The sequence below is a fragment of the Netta rufina genome, assembly GCF_964035555.1.
Source record: "Netta rufina genome assembly, chromosome: 5".
NCBI lineage: Eukaryota > Metazoa > Chordata > Aves > Anseriformes > Anatidae > Netta > Netta rufina.
Genome location: NC_140128.1, coordinates 20,930,529 through 20,955,004, shown reverse-complemented (window position 1 = coordinate 20,955,004; position 24,476 = coordinate 20,930,529). Strand labels below are relative to the sequence as shown.

The 24,476-nt window shown below is 36.1% G+C and overlaps 1 protein-coding gene across 4 annotated transcripts in view; it reads left to right on the top strand.

The window, feature by feature from the left end:
- Positions 1–252: 252 nt before the first annotated feature.
- The window catches only part of AKAP6 (A-kinase anchoring protein 6), a gene marked incomplete at its 5' end in the record, with an annotated part of 224,730 nt that continues 200,506 nt past the window's right edge, over positions 253–24,476 (top strand). For 3 of the 4 annotated variants that reach the window (XM_084287751.1, XM_084287749.1, XM_084287750.1), the window contains one exon: positions 253–576. In XM_084287751.1, coding sequence (XP_084143877.1) covers positions 253–576 — 324 coding nt within the window. The remainder of the gene's footprint in view (positions 577–24,476) is intronic. The other variant, XM_084287752.1, reaches the window with a different exon arrangement.

Sequence of the window (24,476 nt, the reverse complement as noted above, 5' to 3'; positions counted from 1 at the left end):
CAAAATATTGTTATTCTTTTTAAAGAAGTTGTTTGTTCAAATTGTGGAAGATAACTTGAAAAATCTATTTATTCCTAAAGTTCTAATATGATGAAGACAGGGTGAAGAGTTTATGAAGTATGATACCTCACACGTTGCCATTTACTCCTTGTCTTGTGAACATTTTCATGGCACATATGGTCTCATAGCAGCACTCTCTTTTCTTTTTATCTTTGCAGCTATGTTGGAAAGAATTATGGTTTAGATCTTCCCATGTTAGCCATGGATGTAGCACTGTCTCCAATGAGAACACAAGACCTGGATCCCGTGCCATCTGATGCATCTCCCATGCTTATAAACATGACTCCTACAGTTGACAGAGAGGGCCAAGAGGATGTCATGAAGGAGCTTGATTCTGGCCAGCAGTATGACAAGCCACCTCCTCTACACACCGGTGCTGATTGGAAGATTGTTCTCCATTTGCCAGAAATTGAGACATGGCTTCGGATGACATCTGAAAGAGTCAGGGATCTGACTTACTCTGTCCAGCAGGACTCAGATAGTAAACATGTGGATGTGCATCTAGTACAGCTAAAGGTAGGTTGAATTTTTTATTGCAGACTTCCATGAAGGTGGTTGCCGTAGTTTTGCTATTGGCAAAGTAAACAAAAGGCCTTTTTGTGATTGCTATAACGTGTCTGACAGCCTGTGCTAAAAAGTAAATAAATTAATTTCAGGAAGATAATAGAAGCTGTATCATTCTCAGATTTTTTTTTTTTTCAATGTAATTTACTTATCACTTAATTCAGCAGTCATAACCATGTAAATTAACATGTTCAAACTCTGAGAACAGCTAATACAGCACTAAAGGTTATCTGACTGGAAATTTTGAAAATGCCCAGAAACATTCCCGCTGATTTTAATGGGCTTCAATCCCTAAACTGCCCAAATCTGTGTCCCAATAAACATGGCTGCTCATTTGAAAACTAAATGTAGTTTCAAAGGCAGTAGGATAGGGTCTAATGTCTGGCCTCTCAGTCATGTAAAGGTTACATTCACAACTGAACTCAGGTGGGACTACATACAAAGTGGTAGATGTGTAGATTTTTTAAATCTCTGAGTCTTGAAGAAATATGAAGCAATAAGACCTGAATAGTCATAGTCAATAAATCAATCCTTTTTTTTTTTTTTTTTTCCCAACAAGAAAACCCATTAGCAAGACTGGACTTTGTCAAAAAATAAAATAAAATGAAAAGAATAAATATTCTGTGTAAAGCAGAAGAGCAACAATATTCATTGCACCAATTCACTGAAATCAAGTCTGTTTAAGTAATTATTGCTGTCTGGGTTGCAAATTTAAAACTCAGTGTTGAATCTTTAAACATTTTATAGAAGTTCAAGGTGAAATTCAATCAAATATTCTCCAGGACTGTTTGCGCATGTTTGTTTGCAAGGCTTGGTTTGCTGCAGTACATTAAGCATGCTTTTGAAGGCAGCAAACAACCTCCAAAAATAGCAAGCAAATATTATCTCTTCAGACTGAGCTGTCTTCAGAGTCCTGCATTCTGAGCCCTGTTTATGCGAACATAGTTTTCCTTCATACTCAGCGCAATGGTATTTTATTTATGTTTATTTTAGGACTGGGGCTTTAGGATATCTTAAAATACAACTCTATATGAGTGCTCACCACAGAGCAATTGTACTGTAATCAGTCATAACCAAAGGTGGTTAAGATCCTGCCATTTTTCTGAAAAATTTGGGGTAAACTTTGCTAGCCTTTGAACCTGTGCTAGCCTATATCCCCAACATGCAGTAGCCTCTTAGAGAATGTGCTTTTTACATAATGCAAGCAGACATAAAAGATCTTGCTGGATACTGCCATGCTGATCTGGGATTGCTTGTGGCCAAATCAGTGCTGAGCTGAAACTGAAGAGTGGGAATGCTTGTGGATGGCATTTGCACACAGCTTCGGGCCAGCTCAGGGCACAAGCAGGACTGAGCTATGCCTGCTGGCAAAATGGGAATGCTCTGTACATACAATTCACCTTCATACTTCCGGTAAAATGTTTTATTTCCAAATAGAGGTCATTGAATGAAGACCATTCCTCATAGTTTTCTCCTTTTTAGAGTTTGTGAAGTAGTAGGAGCCAATGGTAGTTCATAATATATACATATTAAGCTGTGAAAACAATTGCTGTAGCACCTAGGGATTGTTTGGGATTAGGACGATATCTGGATAATGCAATCGTAAAAAAGGACAATGTGAAACAATCTCAATTATGTTCGGTTATGTGGGCTATCAGCTGGGCTAGGGGGCTGGCGGTGGGGCTGTCAGCCTGTGTATGGACCCTGGTTTTATGGGGAAGTGCTGCCCTTCTGCATTTTTATATGTGCATGTATCTTTGTGTGTGCAAGATAATGATTGCATTTTAAGATACTTTTGAAATATTTGATATATTTTTTTAATTATTCAAAGAGTAATGTAAGTAGTAGTAGATTTAAAAAAAATCATCTGAGCTAGTAGTAAAAAGCTCAAAAATTCTTGAAGACATTAGGAATACATGTAAGCTGCTTGCCTGTGGACAGGCAAGAAAGAAATAAAACTTAAAAAAAAACAAATGCTTCTGGAATTGCTTTTATTCGGACTTCAGATATATTTCAATTCAATTGTTTTGTCGTCTTTGTATCCTCCTATATTACAACACATAATGAACTGATATTGATATTAAGCATTATTTCTAGGGCTTTAGCTAAAGGATTTTTGTAGTAGAGTCTCAAGTGTATGTGATAAATGTAACAATACAATAATCTGAGCTGTGTTGGAAACAAGTGACATGTTTGGAAGAGGAAAGAGTGGTCAACGTGAATGCAATTATCTCATTGCACCTAAAGATAATTGACAGTTATAATTGTAAACATAACATGAAATAAAAGCTATCTTCTCTAGGCTCCTTTGTTGTTCTAGAAATCACAACCAGAGAAACAAAATACTTCACACAACTGATTTTAAAATTACTTAACTGTTTTTCATAATTCGTATTTGAGCAAATTGAATTAAAGCAATTATACAAACATACGAAATTAATACATTTACAATATAATGTTACTAAATTTAACAGCAATATAAGATTCCTTTTGTATGGTAGGATTATGACCAGCAGATCAGCTTTATCAATTCTTCATGTTGTAACCTGGGCAAAGTACTAACATCATACACATCAATATGTATATGTGTACATATAAAGGTGGAAATATCAGCATAAATATGCATGTAAAAGTCTTTTTATAGTATCACTAGTAAAAAAAAAAAAGTGCTCTATTACAGACTTGGTGAAGGGACGTTCCTAATTTGCGAACCTACCCCAGGGCAGGTTAGATCCAGCTTTCCTAGGTTTTACACTGTGTGGTTACAGGAGACCATCTCATTTTGTTTTGTGGTCAGTTCTAGCATCTGAAGTGAAAAGCCCTTTTTTTTTTTTTTTTTTTTTCCTGTAATCTTTCATTTTATACTTATTTAAATATATAAATCACTAGTTTTTTTTGTTTGTTTGTTTGTTTTTGTTTTGTTTTTTTTTGTCCAGCTTGACCTCCAGACCTTGCTTTAAAAATATAACATTTAAAATGTTTCAGCCTTTTAGGAGGTTTTACATAACATTCATAAGCATTGCTATGTTCCCTCTAGATTTCTAGATTTTTAAAAATATATTTTCTATTTGCGCTTTATGGCTTATGTCTTATCATTTTGTGCTTGCACAACACCCAGAATACTGAGTTCTTGATCTGTGGCTTGGGTTGAAAGAATGGTGTTCAAGGGGCATTTGGAACGTCTTTAGTAACATGCTTCAGCTTTTGTGCTCAGGGAGTTGGATTCAATATTTGTAGGTCCTTTCTAACTGTATTTTTCTATTCTAGTACTGAAAAAAATATATAACCTTTATATATAAAATATATAACCTTTATGCTATATACATAGCATAGCATATCGTATGCTATGATAATTCTCACTTCTCCATGAGGGATTCCTTCCAACTCATCTGGGTCCTTCTGGAAATGATGTGCCTAGACTGGACACAGGGCTTAGTGTGAGGCTTTGCTACTGCTGAGTAGACTGAAAAAGTATTTCACACATCTTTCAGATGATGTGTCCCGATTTAGTATTTACTTCTTTCACAGCAGCAGAAGATGGTTGATTCGTGTTCAGCTTGTGATTCATCGTAACTCCCAAACTCCTTTGCTGCACTAAGGCTTTCTCATCTCTTATCTATTTTATCTGTACTATTTTACTTGTAGAACTTTTACCTTTGTATGGCTATTTTTTTTATCTTTTTTTTTTTTCAAATTTTTTTTTCCCTTTTAAATCTCCCCACACCATTTCTCTTGTCTGTGTCTTTTTCAGTTCCAAACCTTCTGGTGTGTTCCAGAAGCATCTCTACCCAGCACACGCATCGCTGTCATCTGCGGATTGAATAAGCCTTATCTCTACTCTTCGGTCCAAATCAAAGACAGAAACAAATGATATTGACTCAGGGTAGAAGTCTGTAATATAACAGCTTCTGAATGTCTTTTTTTTTTTTTTTTTTTTTTTCCTCACTGTAATGTGACAGCAAGACAATTTTTTCATTGTTTGTTTTCCTCAGCCAGCAGAGGTGCAATTGCATTTTCATGCTGTTTTCTATTTGTTTCAGGTGCTTAAAGTTGATTTCCTCCCTCTGGCTGTCAGTTGGCTCATGGTGATGATGGGCTGGCTTGACGATTGAGCCCATAGGAGCCTCATGTTATTCGCTGGAAAAATTGCTCAGCAAACAGATAATCTTACTTTTGTGAAGGCTTGCTCTGGGTTCACGATGCAGATCTGTCTGTGCTTGTACTCTTTTTGTAATCAGGAGCTCTGTTTCCTGTGGCTTGTTTGGGTCTTTGCTGCCAGTCTCTTGTCTTGCTGTATGACGTAGAACTCTATTAGCCATCGCCACTCCTTTGAAAATACTTGATTCTCTCCCTTTTGCAATGCTCTCTCTCAGAACTAGCCGAGCATCGTGAGTGGGAGGCTTGTCTTATGTCATTCCCTTGGGAAATTTCCTGGAAAGCTCAGCTTCACATGAGTGCTTCATTACACTAGATGCATGAATCATAACTCTCCGGGGTCTGGAATGCCTTATATTAGCCATTTATCTGGTCATCAGTCTTAACTCAAGCTGTGCTAGGATGCATTTACATCTCTCTAACACATTCATTGAAGCTCTTAACAATTGGAAATAGTTGTAAAATAGATGAAAAAAGCCCTGGTTTTTACTACAAGCTAATCTAGAAGAGCCCACTCTTTGCCCTTGTAATGTGTTAACCTGCTGAGATGCTTTTGTGATCCATTTGGCTTTTTTATTCTGAATGTTTGCTTTTACAGTAAATTCCTTCTTGGAATCCTTCTGAGGCCTGACTTGGATCTGTCTCATTCTTCTGTTTTACTGTATATTCCTTAACCCTCTCAGGGAGGATTCTAGCATTTCATCTCACTGATTATTGCTTTTTATCTGTGGCTCTGGAAAACCTCTCATTTTGCATGAAGTATCATTTTGGATGATAAAATTATGTATTTCTGATGTCAAATAGCTTTTTACTGTGGAGTAAAGTACTAGCTTTTTATTGTGGAGTAAAGTACTCCACTGCCACGTTGTGACTTACAAGTCTGAACCACGTATCTTCTGTTGACATATAAGCATAGCATATAGCATAGCATTTTGTGCTGATTATGACTTTAGATATTTGGAGGACATGGCTCTTTTCTCTCTTTCTGAGTAAAGGGACTTCAGTCATCTTTCTCCAGGATACCCAGGACAGCCTCAAACATATCTTGAGTGGATCTTCTGACTTTCCTCCTGACTCCTCACAACATGACTTTCATGAACTTGGAATGGAGGTCAAATAGCACATAGCCATTTTCATTTTGCCACCTCTTTTTCCACCTTTACAGAGACAAATAATTTGTATTTGCCTTTCTCTTCATACTTAAACCTTGGATAAGAGTATAAAGAATTACCAAAGCAAGGTATTAAAGGATATTGGTTTCTAATGTAGCTGCAGTGAGTAATTCCTTTTTTTTTTTTTTTTTTCATTCTATTACAAACATTCTGCAAAAATGTGAAACCCAGGGTACTGTAGGTCTGTCTTTCTCATCTCCTCCACTTAAAGTCAGAAGGCTTTGCCTACGTGATACTAAGTATTTCTGCTTTTATTGAATAAATGCTGAAGGCTGGACCAAATTACTTTTCTGAGTCTGAGTTTGATGATTATCAGTGGCTGCATTATTCTGAGGCTTGTGACAGCATACCTTGCTGCTGCAGCTATATGGTCTTTGGCTGTGCCAAACCACCTTTAACCAAGGGTGCTATGTCCTCGTCTCTGTACTTAAAGACACCTCTGTATATTGTAAGCAAACTTGGAGAGGCAGTAAGCCTCTTCATGTTACCATAACTGACACTTTGCAAACGTTCACAGAAAATGTTAGTGACAATCTTTATAGAAAGGTGTGTATATGAAGCTCCTAATGGAAATGCTGTGTGAAATGCTTTATGTGGATGGACAGAAGTTTGCCACAAGAGAGAAATGAAAATAAAACCTTAATTGCAGAGGCTGACAGCAACGAAGTTCAGCTGTTTTGCTTGTAGGCAAGATATGACCCTGGTACTTCAAGTGAATTTTGGTATGCAAATTTATGAGAGTAGTTATTCAAAAGGAGATGATAGAAAATAATAACTCGCAACTGCACAGATTGATTCTTGAGATTTCTTGGTGTGTTTAGCAGCTGCGGTTTATGAAACAGATTTCTCTGACAGACTTATACCTTCCATGTGTGATGTTAGTATTAATGCCTGTAGAAATAAACATTTAGCTATAAAGTATGACTTGTTGCTCACTGGAGGTTATTGTATTTAGATCTGAGGAGCAACAAGTTGTTGCTCATAAATGCATGGCAGTGTTGTTATTTGTGGACTCTCAGGTCTAGAAAATAGGGTGAGAGCAAGTGGAATGGTAATTTGTTGATTTTGGCATTAATTTTGTAAAGGTGTCACCTTATGTTGCATATGAAATAAAATTAGGTAAACTTCACTGAAATGAAATTCAGATAACAAAAATAAACATTCAAGGCTCCTCTGTGCAATATGATAAGTGTTTCTGATATGATTTTGTTTCGAAGAACTATTTTAGATAGTCTACAGCTAGTGTGAGGATTTAATGCCCATATCAAAAACTCCTAAAGTGAAAGTGGTCCATACCTGTAGGGAAAAGGTAGCTTCATTTATTCTCAACTAGTTAACAAGTTCTAAATGTCTGAGACTGTATCTCAAAAGGACTCTTTTCAAATAATAACGCTTTGTAAGTAATAACTAATTTCAGTCTCTAATCCTGTTAAAGCTATAAGCTTCTCAGAAAACATTCACCTGTGAAGTTTAAAGTTTGAAAGAGCTCAAATGTTTCAGCTCAATGCTTAGGGGGAAGGAAATTCTTCATACTCTCAACAGACATAAGTAAAAACCAAATTCACTGAAGAATTTATTAGAGCATTTTCTTAAAATAGTTGACTTGGATGTCCACTGAAAATTTGAAGCAATTAGGAAATTATTCAGAATCTTCAAGTTCCTTATTAACTTCAGATACAAAAATAAAGTGCTAGCTGCAGGTGTAGTACACATTCAGGGTTCTGAGTGTCAGGGACTTCCTTTTGGCAAGTTTGGTAATAATGTTTTAGATCTTAGTTGTCTATGTATACTTCTGCCTTAGATAAATCACTTCAAGGAAAACATGTATAAAATTACCTTGCTCTTATTCCTCAATTTTCCTTTTCAAAACCCAACCCAAAATCTCATCTGTTGACAGATCATATGTTTTTGAAGCACTTAAACACCAAATAAATAGTGATTTCACTATAAGCATATCATGTGTTATGCTGCGCTTTATGCATAGAGATTCCAAAGATTTGACAGAGTCTTTGTGGATTACAATCTAAGTAATTGCAGATGTGAGTTTGTTTATTTTTTTTAGCCAGATGGCTTAATATAAATACAGCACATGCAGAAATATGCTACCTGACTGGCTGCAAATCAAAAACAAGTTTGCTTATGAAAGTATGGTGACTGGTAATAAATTTATCTGTATAGAACATTACCAGTGGAATATATTTCAATAAACATTTAAAATATTCCACTGGTACGTGAACATCAGGTGGTTTTATTAGCTTTTCTTATTATCTGAGTAGTTTTGTGCCTATATATATATACATAATATTATGTAGCTATTATATATATTATTTTGCCATATGTGTCCAGTGTATTCCTTTTTGGGAAAAAGCCAAAATGGAAAACCTGGAGTACCAGAAATAAATCTGAGTTTCTCAAAATCTATTTCATCAAATAATTTCACTGTTTAGAAGCCTTACAATATAGCATTTCTACAGTCTTGCTCAGATTGACATTTTTAATAAAAAGATGTGACTTATTCACTACATTCTTAACATGCTTTACTACAGTAATATCACACGTCCTTTTTTTTTTTTTTTTTTTTTTTTTATTTAATAAGATTCATCTTGTCTTTGTAAATTTTAGGCTAAATTCTCTTCTGCCTTAGGAAAAACAAAACCACTTCTGCATCCCTCAAAATTGTTTCTCATTGGCTGCGTACTATCAAACAAGCAGAAGCCAATGTTCTATTCTTTACAGAGCACAATGCTGGAGGTGTTTGGCATGCTCTTGACTCACCTACTGGGTCAGTGCCTTCAAGGTGAAAATGATGTTCAAGTAAATATAAATGTCTATTTGCTAGATGCTAGGTTTAGAAATTAAGTGCAAAGCTGTGCAGACTTGCCAGGACTGGTGCAAATCTGAGTCCAGAAACAAGTTCCTAGTTCTAAATAAAGAACCCCAAAACACAACAAAAGCAAACAAACTCCCTCCAACAACAGCAATAAAAACCCCACAAAGTTTACTCCCATTGAGATGTCTACACTTCTGAAATATATATGTATTCCAGAACTTCTGGTTTAGACTTCAGCAATGCACAAATGCATGGAAGTGCACTTTGACCAAGTATAATGATTATTTCTCCCTCTTCTCACTTCATATTGCTCCTACATTAAACTGCACTAACACAGGCTTTAGAAACATGAGCTAATGTACTCTGCCAGTGGTCTCTGGAGAAATATTACAGTAAATATCAAATTTCTGCACAGATGTTACCTATTAGTCTTCTCTAGTCTCTATTCTAATCTGACTCAAACACAAATGTTTACTGGATGTAATGATATAAATGCTTTTCAGTATGATGAGAAATTTTGTATCTTAACTCATCATGCAAATGAATTAATGAAAATGTTTGCTGGGGAGTGTATTTTGTTGCTTAGTACACATAGATGTGATGAAAATTACGCTACTGATGTCCAGACTTGGCAGGAAAAAAAAATATTATTTTGAAGGTATGAGTGAGAGTTAAAGTCAGCTTTTTAAGTTAAATCAGTGACATTATATCATTGTTCTTACTTGAAAGTAAGAATGCCAATGAGAATTTTTATTAGAGTACCTGTGACTGTTGAAAGAATTGATTTTATAAATATATATATTTATGTAATTATATATTTGTATATATGCTTCAACATACAAAAAGCAGTGCCACATAAATCCTCCTGGTGTTTTATTTCTCGGGGGTTAGTTTGAGCCTATATATAGCTTAGAAGGAAGGATATTGTTATGTTTTATAACATGCATCTGGTTCTGATCCACATTGTGAACTATTATGTTTACACATGGTTTTTTACTTTGCATATTTTTGTAGGCTTTGTGGACGTATTTCTTATCAATTGCTATACTGGTGGGGTTTGTTTCTTTTTCAATTTATAGTTACGTGTCCCTTATAATAGGTATGTAAAAACTATAATATGACTTAAGATAGTAGTCAAAGAACAGACACAGAAAGATGCACAAAATGTAAGGGATTCTTTTGTTTGCTTTATTATTGTCAAAATTGCCTGATGAGCTTTTATAGTGAGAGAGTTGAAAGAAATTTTGGGTTATGGCACGATTGCTGTCTGAATGTCAGTAAAATAACACTTGAATTTCAGTAAGAAGCAAAAACAAATTCCACAAGTTTGTAGTTTCTAAATATCCTTTAGTACTTGCCTCTTGCATTGGATGAATTCTTCCTCAGAATCCCTTTACTGGTTAACTGGTTTACTGGTTAAGAGTGAATCTTCTGTGAACTTACGTGATTTCTTTGCAAGTCAAGTAAATTCTCACAGTTGATAAGCAAGCAAGCACAGCAACAAGGTGTGCATTTTCTTGGAGAAAGTAAGTGCCATGTCTGTATAGCTGTGCTTATATTTATAATTTAGCTGTTGTCCTAAAGATAGAAATACTCTTAGTGTGCCCCATTTCCCACATTTTCTATCCACAGCATCAGCTGTTTTCCCATTTCTCTGACACAGCTCCCATCCCGTAACTGACTTGGGTGTGAGGTACCTTCCAGGGGATTGAGCTGCACTTGGCATGGCCTTGCCCACTCCTGATCTGCCTCCCTGGGACAGCCTGGGAACTGTGCCGAGCCCTGAGTTTTCCTTAGGTTTTCCCTAGATTGCTCCAGACCTTGGCCCGTTGTCTGTATCTGACAAATATAGCTGGGCTGCACTGCTGGCTGAGAGCGTAGCTTCAGGCTTGCATCTGACTGGCAGTGCCACTTTGTCAAAAAGGTTGTAAAGACAAACTAGATTATCTTTCTTGGATTGTTTTATGCTTCCCTGAGTTGTGGGTAAAGAAGTGTTACCAGTGTTACATGTGTTTGTGCAAAAGATTTGATTGCATTTCATGTAACTATCTCTATTGATGTTGTGCAGAATCAGAGACAGAGGAACAAGCTTTTGCTTTGAACAGGAACAGAACCATTTACAATGGAATGAGCAGAAATGGGGAGCAAAGGGAGAATTCATATTTATGGGTTCCATCTGTTAAACCTTTATGAATGCATTCTCCTCTTTCTGTGAAGGGCTCCCTGGAGGAAGACAATAGCTTTTGTGGAGGCAGTTGTAATTCTAGGCCTTGCATTTCAAAAGGTGGAACACATTTTTTTGGAGATGTTTCCATTTCTTTTTGGGAAACACGTGTAATGCAGAAGGCCTAAAGCAGCACTGCATTAGATGTTGTAGTACTCCAAAATTCTGACAGACCTTTTATAAGTTCTCATGAAACAGAAGATCTGCTGAATCTGTTAATGCATCCTGACTTCCCCTTCCCATTGAGGAGTGCCCATACTTCTTATAATCTGCACTGTCTGAGAATACACATTTTGCACCTTTCAGTAAAATTTATTGATCCTTTTCTCCTTAGTTAGCCCCACAGCTGTATCTGCCCTATCAGTAGTTAAAAACTTCAAATGGGACTTGAATCACGTTACAGCATACTGACTTAATGAATTCAAACATTTAAAAAGCAAGAAAGCAAGTAATCTTTCTGTGGTATAGGTTCTTCAGATTTTACTATAATTTATATTATAGGAAATGGATTTTATATTTGTATTTCCAATATGATTATGATTGGACAGTCTGAAATATGTTCTAATTAACATATGTATAAGGACATATGTGCATAAATGCATGTGTGTGTGTATATATAGCATGCTTACAATACCATAAAAGAAATTTAGTGCTATCACTACCTCAGTATTTGTATATCCGCTTATTCCTCATCCAAGATTCTTCTGATTTATCCATCCTAAACTGTTTGATCTACTGTGTTACAACTCACCATAATACATCATTTAGTCCATGTGTATTTGTAAGAGCTCTGTGCTTGCCATTGGCCACAAGCTGAACTGTAATTCAATAACTGGTCTCTTGCTCTCCATAGCTATTGAGAGCTATTCTATGTCTATGCATCTATTTAGCACACTGACAGAAGAAAAACATCTGACATGATGGAATATTGTTAGTGTCCTTTGGGAAGCAAGAATTGACTTGAGGAGCGATGTTATATTGTACCTTTAGATATGCTAAAATTACCCAAATATCTCCCAGAATAGTAGGGACAGTATTGTATTTTTTTTTTCTTTCTTTCTTTCTTTCTTTCTTTCTTTTTTTTTTTTTTTTCAAAGCTATTAAACTGTCCAGGATGAGCAGAATGGTTCATAGACCACTCCATCACCTTCTGTGAGAAGCACGTCTGGAATTCGTCACTATATCCCAACGCTGTCCAGCAGCTAGGATACAAAATCATTAAATGGAAGTTTGTACAATCAGTAGCCAGCTATGCTCTATAATCACAGAACTGAAATACTAAACTTAATATTCTTACTTGCTATTCAACAGTTATTTTGAGGCTATATTTTTAAGAAACAAGCAGGGGTAGAAAAAATAAGTGTAGGATTTTGGGGGTAATACATAAATTTTACAGTCTAGGCACTTAAGACTATCATCACATATTGTGAGACTCAGGACAAAAGGAGGAGGGATATTCCCGAGGACAGTGCAGTAAAACTTGCCTGTGCGTGATACCTTTTAAGCTATCTTGTGTTTTGAATATCCTTTTTGCCATGTAATTGTTACATTTGCAAGTAAATAATGAAGATAAGGTGACTTCAAACATAAGGTTTAAGAATTTCAAAGAAAAAGATGATTCAGTGGAAAGATCAAGAGCTCTTTTAGATGAGGAGGGGGAGTGAGAGAGCGGTTGTGGGGGTTAGCTGCCCAGCACGGTAAAACCACCACAATCAGCACAGATGTGCACCAGAGCAAGCGGAGGATTGGCTTGCTAAGGACTGAAGAAGCAAGGCGCTCCTTCAGAGGGGCGCACACTAGAGGGGCGTGCACTCGGGTTAGGAAATGATCTGAGACAAATGGTTCCTTGCAGAGCATGTAGATGCTGTACCCCCACCCCGTCCCCGCCAAGAAGGGCCAATAGCTGCATTTGCTGTGCTTGTGAAAATGTTCATATGGTGGTGCTTAGAGATGGAATGAAACCTCGGGAGAAAATATTTCTTTGGTGAGGTCATCGGGAATTCTTTCATACAGCATTTATAGGGACTTTCTGAAAGTTCAGATGCCTGTTTTCATGGTGGAGACAGAACAGTTTATTACACATTTATTCTCATTTGCATTAGGAGGTACAGGGACCCCTTCAATACCTATTTTTCTAGGTATAGGGCTAGCATTGTATCTTGCAATGGATAATTTCGGTACATTGTGTTGAATCAGCAAACATTACACAGTGTGTAACCTGTAAATGTGTGTAACCTGATATGAATTCTCATGTATGATGCACACAAATATAATCTCTTCAAAGAGTAGTTTAAGTATCCACACTGTTTACGAATATCAGCCAGCACTTCCACATGAAGGAGTAATGCAGGATTAAGAAAGAAAATAGCATACAAGGGAAAGGAGCCAGTCTGTTTTCTCAAAAGGAATATTGCATCTCTAGGTATGAATAGCATTGTTTTCCTTCAAAGAAACCCAAAGTATTGACAATGCTATATTATTTTTCAAACATGAGGTAGAATAAGTAAGAAATGCTGAAACCATGCTTTTACTGCATTACAATTTAAATTAAATGCTTTTGCTTTTATCTGAGATCTGAAAGGATAGCTTTCCTGACTCAAATCTGTTCCAGATTTTCTTGATCCTAATTACCAGTGAAACAATTACAATATATTTTCTCTATATCTATTCCTCTTTTTCTTTCTCTCCCTTTCTCCTCCCTGCCCCCCCCCCCCCCCCTTTTTTTCTGACTTCATGGTGATCTCCACTGCAATTTAATCCACTGTTCTCAGTTTTATAGTCAAAATATACATGACTGATCTGTGAATTTTGTACCAGGTCTTAATTGTATGGCTTGTGCTACTCTGTTGTCCCATGTAGGAGATCTGAAAAAGATATTGAATGGGAATGACAATGTGATATTAATATAAAGTTCATAATAGGTTTCAATTATTGTAGCAGTTACTTGAAAAGTTACAAGGGAATAACCCGCATTATGTATAGGTATCTTAGAAACTGGTGAAAGAGATTTTTCCTCTGTTCAAAAGAATACATAGAGGTTGACCAGCATGGAGCAGCTCAGTTTTGAAGTTCCAAATAGTTTCTTCACATTGCTAGCTTTATTTTACAGCTTCTCCTTTCTTCTTTCTTTTTCTTTCTGCCTTTTTTCCCCCCAAGTGCTCATGATTTTTCTCTTTCCAAACTCCCATCTGATTCTTGTCCTTTTTCATTTCATCTTCCTGCTTGTCCTTCACTGAAACACATTGCCGAGTCATCTGCTACCATGCTGAATTGCTATTTTAAAAAGCAGTTTTCTTTCTTTCCTTACCTGGACCAATGCCATGTTCTGTGGAGAGGGCAAGAGCCTGCCAGAGCGTGTGTTTAAGGAATGCTTACTGCATTGGAAATGAAGCAGGGAAGTGAAGGACAATGCCAGTCTCTGTGCATGCGCCATATTTCATTCTAGTAGGCGTGTTTTTTTTTTTTTTTTTTTTTGTAAAGTCTGATTTTGTTCATTTTCTATGACCATAGAAGTATAAATAGGAAATTCACTTTAAAATCTTTAATACATTCTCCAGTATGCTGAAAGAAAAGGAAGAAAAAACAAACAAACAAACAAACAAAAAAAAACACAAACCAACCAAACAAAAACCAACCAAACCACAGATTTTAAGGGTGTAAGATTTGATCCTGCTTCAAAGAGTTCCTAGTACAATTGTGGTATGCCCCTGCAGTATATCAGCTAGCCAGCAGTGACATGTGTTCACGCTGTCCTGTGCCCACTCATGGGACTCTAATGGGGGTTTTATGCATGGTCTTGCATCTTCCCGTATTAGAGACCAAGGGTCAGTTATTTCAACAGAATGGATGCGGCTTTTGTTGCCTTGCCATGTGAATAATCTGTCCTTCAATAAGAAATACAATTATAGAAAGGTGGCAGCTTAATATTGGTAGGGCAAAATGGCAGTTAAGAAGTAAATATATATTAGAAATCTGCAATAATTCATCCAGAATTTTCCATTATACTGAAATTGCTGAATGATTCAAGTCCACTCTGAAGGCCTCCCTTCATCAAGCTTCTGTGCTGGTAGGCTTCACTCTTGCAGTTGGGATATCACCTGGCTTGTGGGTGTCTGCCTGTCAGTGCCAAAATGAACAACAAAAATGTCACATCTATAACATCTGTACATCTGTAAACATCTATATTAGTAATAGTAAACTGCATAGTTAATCTGTGATTGGGACACAGTTTTGCAAACATGGATGATGTTTTTTGTGTTCCTGAGTAACTCTTTAACTATATAGGACCTCTTAAATGTGGAATTTAGTAGCACACATTTGAATTTTTGCCTTTTTAGCATGAAAACAACACACTTATATGTCGTACCTTGTTATTTCTACAAAGGATTAAATTGGCTTTCTTGCAGTATACCCCCATTAGGGCAATTACTTTTGCAAGGTATGAGTTTTATTTCATGTAGTATTGTAGGAAAATCTTTGTAATTTGTCTCCTTGGTTCATTGTCTGGGAAGATTTTCTTTTAGGGAGAGGAATTAGAAATTTTAAATAATATTGATGTTGTGTGTAGTTAACTGCGTTTGTTATATACATTCTTTTATTTATTTATTTATTTATTTATTTATTTATTTATTGTTCTTATCACATTTGTGAGAACACAGTGAATGTGGTGACATAGAAGGCTAGAATTTCTGTAAAAAATTAAGCAAAACATGAAAACGCAGAGCCTCTGTGTACTAGTCTTTAGTGATAATGCTTAGTGAGTTGGAATAGCTGAAAAGTACGGCGCAGCTGTGGTTGTGTTGCAGCACCACCTGGTGCTCCCGGCGGCTGAGTGAATGAATGAATGTCTGAGCAGCTGCTGCCGGGGCAAAAACCAACCAAGCAAAAAGCTGGGTTGGTATTACATGCATACAGCTTTGGAGAATCAATAGTGATGTGCAAGCTTTTTTTTTTTAAAAGTTTGTCTGAAAAAAAATATGTTCATAACGTGTTAAATTACCATAATAAGTTTTACAAAATAAAATGCTTGGTCATGCAATGGTAAAGCTGATATAGAGTCTTTAGGGAAGCATGTCTGCATTTATGTATATACTGATATTTATAAATATTTGTACAGATACTCCCTTGAAATATTAGATTTCTACCATGCTTTAGATGAAAAAAATATCTGCCTGATTGTGATGTTAATGGGAGACAGCGTGCAACTTAAAAATACCCCTGAACAGAGGGCCCCCTGTATAACCCGACAAGTTTCTTTAGAGGTTACAGAATTACAGCTTCTCCAGTTCTGCAGGGGCCACTAGAAAAAATGATATCTTCGTAGTTTTTACACACTATTTTTAAGTTGTTTACACAGCGTGAGTTAGCATGCTCCCCCCCCCCAACTGAATACTTGATATAGTGTAGACCAGATAGACGCAACTGGACTTTTACTGAAGTCCAAAATGAACTGATAGCAAAATCAGGAGCAAGAACGAGTCATTTCAGTCCCACAAATCCACTGGACCACTGCTGTTGTCATCACCTCAATCCTCCCTGGCTGCCCCTAAGGCAAGCTCGTTCTCTTTAATAGCATTGTTCTTTAACTGTGTTGTTTACATTTGACAATTTATTTTAATCAAAATGGGCTTTTGTAGTAAGCATTATTACAAAACAAGTTTTCTGGGAGAAGTGCAGACATCAATATAGCAACATCCTGGTAATATAAAGTATTCCAGCATGATAAAATTTTAGCAGAAGAAATGCCCATACACATTAAGTAGACCGTAACGGATTTTGCTTAACTTCCTTTGATAAGTTAATGACTGTCTAAATATCTTTCTAAATTTGGAAACATGCTAAACTCATCCTTTTATCCAAACGTACTCGTGTTTTCCTTCACTGCCAAAAAAAAAAAAAAAAAAAAAAGCGATAAAAAGAGATAAAATAAACAGCTTTTTTTTTGAGCTTCCAAGTTCAGCCCATATGAGCTGGCACATATCCTCAGAAATTTCGGCCCTCTGCCTTAAAAATATGTGAGCTTTCTCTATTTTTTTTCCTTCTGTGAAGTCCTATAAGAATTATTCACGCATAACATTACAGCTGTGCACATCAAATGCTAGTAAGAAGCAATGTGAACTATAAAACAAAATAGTGTACTCATTTTCAGTGTGGGATGAATAAGGGACTGGCAGTCCGCTGAAGCAGTGATAAGACCAAGATTTTCATATGTTGCGTTTCCCCTAAGCTCTGTTTTCTTTCTCTTACCTTAGAACAATATGTGCATTCACATAACTGTGAAATAAAACTGTTTGGCCTTTTGTGCAGTTTCACTTCGTTGTAGCTCAGATGGACTGAAAGAGCAGCTGAATAACTTGATATTGAAAACTTAAAGGTCATGAATATTGGATGTACCAGCTGTTTCCATTAAAAAAATAAAAAAATAAAAATGAATGATGTAATCCTATTGCCTAGAAATGTCTGGAATGTGACAATCAGTCAGTTGGAATAGGAGAGGGAAAACCAGTTTTAACCAGCCTTTCATTTCCTAGGAAAGACCATATTTAGAGTTTCGCATGATTAAATCCTTCAGGGCAAAAGCTGAAACTGTCATTTGTCTAGCTATTTATTCTCTGTGAAGTATTAGAAATGCAATTTAGACAAAGCATTCCTCTGCAGTAGCCTTACTCAGCTTTTGGTTTTTCAGGAGGGTGATGAAATGTTGTAACAGAAAAGTCTGGCTCCACTTAGCATCTTTCAATTACATTATATATCTCTGAATATGTCAAGTCATACTTTGTAATGGTAACACATTGAGGAATATTTAATAGGATAATCGGCTTGAAAAGTGTGGGTGAGATCTGCAGCTTCATCTGTTTTCCGTGCACTCCTTTAGTAGAATAAAGAAGAATAAATAGGAAGCCAGCATGTGCATCCTAAGCACCACTCTTAATTTCTTAGATTCTGAAAGAAAGAATTTGAAAATGTAGGGAGGAATAGATTAAACCTTCATTTTTTTGCTGTGTGCAGAAGGAAGATATGCTGTAACAAAAGGATACAGGGTAGATATGCAGAGAATAAAATGATTTAGTTTCTCAGTGATTCTCAGTTTAAATGCCAGCAATTAAAATGCCAAAGGCACTATTCACTGGTATTTTCTTAACAAAAAGGGGATTTTAAAGTCTGCTACTTCTCTGTGACTCACATAGGTGCATATTTTTTTCTGAAGACATTAAATAAGTACAGATACATTCAATAGGACCAGCAGTTGGGACAGGTTTGTTTTCAAATTGATTTGAATTTTGAATTAAATTATGATGATGCTCAGACTGCAAAATCTGCCATGCTAGAACTTCTCTTTTGTTTGCTTTGGTTTATTTCTTGCTTGTTTTCCTCTTTTCATTTATGATGATGTAGGGGGTGCTCAGGGAAAATTTTGGTGAAATTATGAGCAAACTAGTAATAAAGAAAATATTAGTTAATGAAGTTTAAATTAAGTTTGAATATGTCCATTCTGGTATTTAGACTCGATTATATTATCTGAAATAATGTAATGATATACTCCACACATAGCTGCACATGTGTGAATCAGTAAAAGCCGAGTACAAAAGAGATTTTACTTTTGGTCTCTTGTATCCCACTTGAAAATCACAGAAACATATTGGGCTGTAAAACCCATTTTTTTGGGTCATGGGTGATGAGTTACATACATAAACTGTGTCATGGAGAGAAAGGCTATGCTGCTTTTGAGCACTTGACTTTTTCCAGGTAGGTGCTTCAAAAGTTTATTTACACAATTTTGATTTAAAATAAGATTTTTTCGCCCCCTGAAGATTTATATAAATGGAAAACTTGAAACAAAATATTCTCACACTCCTAACTCTATTCACCCACCCATGCTTCTTGATTGTCTGCAGCTCATGTGTATTTACAATCTCCTTTAGAAGAAATTTTTCTCTTAATGGTGTTCCTGCTTGTGGTGCTTTTAGAAAAGCTTGTCCTGTGTGCGTGCGCACAAGCTGGCTGACTATTATAGCTGTCATCTGGGACGGTCGGAGGAGCTGTTTGTCGTGGTTGCATCTGTGAGGTTAGATCTGCCACTATTGGAAGTATGAGAACGGGTGGGAGCAAGAAAGCTGATCCAGGAACAAAAAAGAAGAAAGGAGCGGGGGGAGGAATGGGAATGAACAGCAAATGAGGGTGTGGAGGTATGACTGAGCCTTTCGACATGACTTTGAAATAGTTAGACAGCTAGGGAATTTGGAAGGAATTCAGGGCAAATGGGGGGGAAGCTGAGGCCCTGTACAGAAGAGGGAGCCCTCTTCAAGAGAACTGAGGGGAAGGTAAGAGTCCAGTTGTAATAAGTTAAGCTCTTTAAGTGGTTTTCTCCTCCCATCCATAACATAATAAGTGATGCCTGCAAATGTGACCATTACCAAAGTAACAGTCTCTGTTTTGTAAGTGATGAATCACTCCATTGGGGAAGTTATAACTTCCTATTAATACATTTGTTCCAAGCAGATGATCTACCAGGTCCTAAAATAAATTCTAAACTTCCTAACATTAACACAGTAAATATTTCCATCCTAGTCGAAGCTTAAAAATGAAAATCAGAATAAGCTGGGGGGCAGATATTTACTTTTACCCTGTGAATTAGAGGCTGGTTTGTCTCTGCGATCAGCTTTATGGGGTTACCAAGTGACCGATATCATACTGGATTCCTTCCTGTCATAATGCCACGAGCATTCTGCTGGAACTTAGGTCACTGCTTAAAATAACCTTGCTAATTGCAAGTCTACAAGTGTGGGATGAAATTTCAGTTAGCTGCCATACAGCAGAGCTGGATGCTGAGAAATCGCGACTGTAGCTCCGAACATGCAAGCAAAGAGCAGGCAGGCCTAAACTTGATCTGCACAGTCGCTCAGGTAGAGGCAGCAGATTATTTGCTATATTTCATGCAAAACAAAAGCTGTTGACTCGGCACTGAAGATGGATTGGGTTGCATATCATCTGTGGCTTACATGTCTGTCTTGTAAACAGACCCTTTTTTTCTGAATTGCTGGTTGTGTGTAACTCCTTTAGCTGAGGAGAAGAAATGGGACAGTCATTTTTTTTGCAAAGCTGATACCTGAAAAATCTCCCTCCAGTATAAATGAGGTAAGACCACCATTAAAGTGAAAAGCTTTCCAAAACATAGGAAATATCTAAAGCAATAAACTATCCATTTGAATTTTTAATCAGTAAAGGCAATTTTTGTTTTTTAATCCATAGTTTTTCAAATTCTAAAGTATTGCATGACCTAAACGTATTTGGTTTGAAATAATGTTTCATTTCCTGTGCACTGTAAATCTAACATGTAAAATGGACAGATCTTTTCCCCAATGGATGTAGATTTCTGAATGTTGAGAGAAGTGTTTGGTCTCTTTCACTCCTTGTACTACATAATGTGAACTTTCTGCAATTGCAGTCTTTTGTTTAAACAATTTAAGTCATTCACTTCTGAAAGGAAAAAGATGTTTGTTGTGTGTAAATGTTTCAATGTCATGTGTCCCTTGTGTCGATGGGGACTTTATAACTTTTTTTGTAGTTGAAACTTAATGCTCAGTCTTCTCTATTCCCTGAGACATTACTCAGCTAACTTTTATAGGTCATAGTATAATTAGAAATAGACACTGTATGATTATAATTACATTACTTTGATGAAAACTTTGACCTATATTGTGAAGAGTTGTGTTCAGTAAAGCTTCAGGAAACATACTGAAGATAGCATTAATAATAGAAAATATTTTGTCCCTACATCCATATGTTGTGATCTGTTAGAAACTCATTGAATTCTGTAGCTCTTCACAGGGAGACTGAATGTGATATATGAACAGCGGCCAATGAAGTATCCACTCTTGTTTAATACTGTTATAGTCCTTTAGGAGACCTTTTTCAAAATATTCTGTGAGCTGTAACTTTTCCGAAGGCCCTTTGTTTTATTCTTCTTCTCAGCTCACAAAGTTGCATGTGTGCAATGTCTGGAAGAATATGCTTAGACTGCTCAGAACTGTCTGTTCCCTTTGCATTCTTTTGAAATTGCATCTACAGGAAAAGTTCAGGAATTTTTGGTTAAACAAGGTGGTTTTCTTCAAAGATTTGCATTGGAATAAGATGATAAAGCCTTTTGACTTCCCTGAAGGAGAAGTTGGCAATGGATGGGCAATTGTTGACTGGTGTGTTGTTTTGTACAAAGTGCCAGAATAATGGGAAGCCAGCCATAGATTATGGCAACTGTTTCAACTGCTGTTTGGGTAGAATTTCTCGCTCCTTTTAAAAGGTTTTAAGTTTTGCTGTTTTGCTGCCCATGGATCATTTACCAATTGCTCTTGATTAGACTTTGCTGGCTAAGGAAGTTACAACCTTTATCTCTATAATGGTAGTGCACACTGTCGTCTTCTCCTAAACATTGTTGGTGATAGTTTCAAGCAATGGAAAATTCTGCTACAGCCAATGTACATAGCACTGGAAGTGTAGTAGTGGCTTTCTACATAAATGTTATTGCCCCGTTTCTTATCAGGTTCTGAATGCTTTTCAGATGTTTAAATGTATCATTAAAGTAGGAGTTAGAATCTATTCTGTTCCATACAGGAACTAGAAAGCTCTTTTTTTTTTTTTTTTTTCTTTTTCTTTTTCTTTCTTTCTTCCATGGTTATATCTATATAATCATTTTAGTTTGGGTCAAGAGTGATTACAAGCAATCTGCTATTTTTCTCCATTCTGATGTCTTGTGTTCATGCTGGAGAGCAGACTCACTGTGTGCAAGCTGCTTGTTACTGCTCAGTCGTTGCTAAGTGCTTCTTTTCATCCTTTCTTTCCTCAATCTCTTTGTCTTCATTCATGTTTTATTTGTTGTTGTATCCGTAGTGATATTTACTTTTGCTTTTCATCATTTGGCACTTTCCTGTGCAAGTAGTTCTTACATGCAATGGATATGTAATTGCCTTGAATGTGTTAGATACACTCTTATCAAGTGTAGGATTTCCTTTCCCATATTTCTTGCATGTGTTGATAAGTAAAGAAACTTTCTCAGAAATTAATATATTTTTTCTGATTTTACTGTTTTTGCAGCATGTTTGTCTCAGAGACAAAACGTAAAATTGGAGAGTCAAGTTCAGTTTTGATTATTACCTGGGTTTTAATTTAAGTCTGCATAATTTCTATAAATTCAAGTTGCAAATACCTTCAGGAGAGGTTTTTTGAATTGTTTTGATCTTCCAAATCCCATTTGATATTGTTTAAAATAATAATAATAATAATAATAATGAAAGATAAACAGAAACGGTAGATTTTAGAATTTCTTCACACTGACCTTCAAAAGAACGTATGGCTGATGTTTTGGGAAAGGGTTATTACAGTGAGCAATTTTGCCATCTTTAACGTTTGTGCTTCAATCTCAGGGTGAGATACTGTTCTGGTCATTAAGAATTATGGCTTCCTTCAGCCTTTTGCTAAGAAGCTAAACAGTCAATACGGGTTTTAGTACGTTTTCTTGCTGGAAGTTAGTTTATATTAATGGGTGAGAATGGTCATTATGTCCTACTTAAAATATTAGTGTTTGGTTAATATATTTTTGGAGGGCAGGATTTTGAATCATAGGCAGTATTAGAATTTTAAGAGTCCTGATATGCTGACAAGTTGTCTGCAAACTTGTTTTGATGACATTGTGTTATCAAGTTCTTGTAATGTGCTCCATGCACAGTTCTCCTATATATGTATATATAAAAATGTGTTTTTCAAAATGTTGTTAATATTTGGGAAATTAAATAGCAAAATAGCAGAGATATAGCTGTGAAGGCCAGCTTTTTTTTTTTTTTTTTTTTTTTTTTTTTTTTTTTTTTTTCCCTTTTCTAAATCTCAGGTTATCTAAAAATAAATACTATAATTTACTTATTAGGTCCTTCCTACTTTGAAGAATAATAAACTAATGTTTCTTGTTGATGAGGGCATGGCTGTTGTTAATGATGACTTCTGGATATTGGACAAACTATGGAAATTTCATTCTTGAATGAATGGTGATCTTAAAGAGGAACATAGACAACTCTTGTGGTGCTTGACTATCTGTATCAGTGTTACCCTTAAGCTGCAGATGTGTTTTCATTATCAGTATGAGCTTGTTTTGTAGATGGCCTCAGTTGATATTTGCACAATCATATTTGCTAAATGGGAAAGATGTCCCAGAAGTGATATCCCTTTCACTACAATATTCTTACACTTACTAGAACAGTGGGTAGAAGACCAAGGTGTAAAGGTTTCAAAGTCATCATACTATGTCTGGGTTTTGCCATAACCTTTCCATTTCAATCCTCCTGATTTCAGAAAATGGGAAGTTGACTGATAGCTGGAGGCAAAGTTCCTCATAATTTTAACAAGAATAGGACTTGAACATAAACTAGGATTTAGTATAAGATGATTGATATTAATTTTTCTGATTCAGCTGGATGGATAATTGCTATATCCCATATATTAATTTGTTTGAAATTAAGGGTAGTCTAGAGAAATAAAAGTAACTAATTACCAAAGTCAATAAAATAACTTTGAAGTTATTACATTCTGATTTTCTTGTTTCATTTTATTTCAGAACAGCAAACTTTAAATGTTCTATATTGTAAATTAACAAAGCACAAGTGTAGAGAGACATTTACAGTAGGACTTCCTTCTTATCAGAACTAATTCCACGTGCTTCTTGATTTACTTCTTTGTATATACTTCAGGCTGCCATAATCCTAAGGGTCCTATGCCATTGTTTGTGAATCGTATTATCTGAGAGAGAGAAGACTTGGCGTGGCGTAAATTCAGGATTCATTAAGGCTAAATTGATTAAAACTATTTTTGCAGAAAATGTAAATATATACAAGTGAATAAAACAAAAATTGCATTTGAAGCTTGAAGTCACTTAGGTTCATTAACTTCCACACAGACAAGTTCAGCTACTGAATTTCAAAGGGATAGTTTACAGGTCCAGACATGTAAACAGCCTTTCTTTTTTTCATTGCTGCTGCTTGGAGGTAAGAGCTACAGTCTAGACAAAGACAGTTAAGACAGTTTATAACTTATCTCTGTATAGAGATCAAAATGAAATGACATATAAAGAAATGCAAGGCTGCTGGTAGATAAAACTGTTCTTTTCTTCCTCAGCATAACAATTTGTCTCAACCACAAACACGGGTCATGCTGACTTGCTTAGAGATGTGGATGACACTGACTGTGAAGTGCTTTATAAATCAAGGATCCTATTCCGGGTAGCAACATGTAATAAAAATATTTTTTTATACATACTGTGTATACGTAAAAATGAATAAATATTTAAAAAGTACTGTTCATTTACTGCTTCTTTCAAGGCACTTCAGTCCTACTCTGTAATGCGCAAGTGTACTTTCTCAAGAAGCATGAACATCTTAACAGCCATTAGGCCTGCCAGTGGTTTACACCAGGAAGTTTTCTTGTAAAGCTA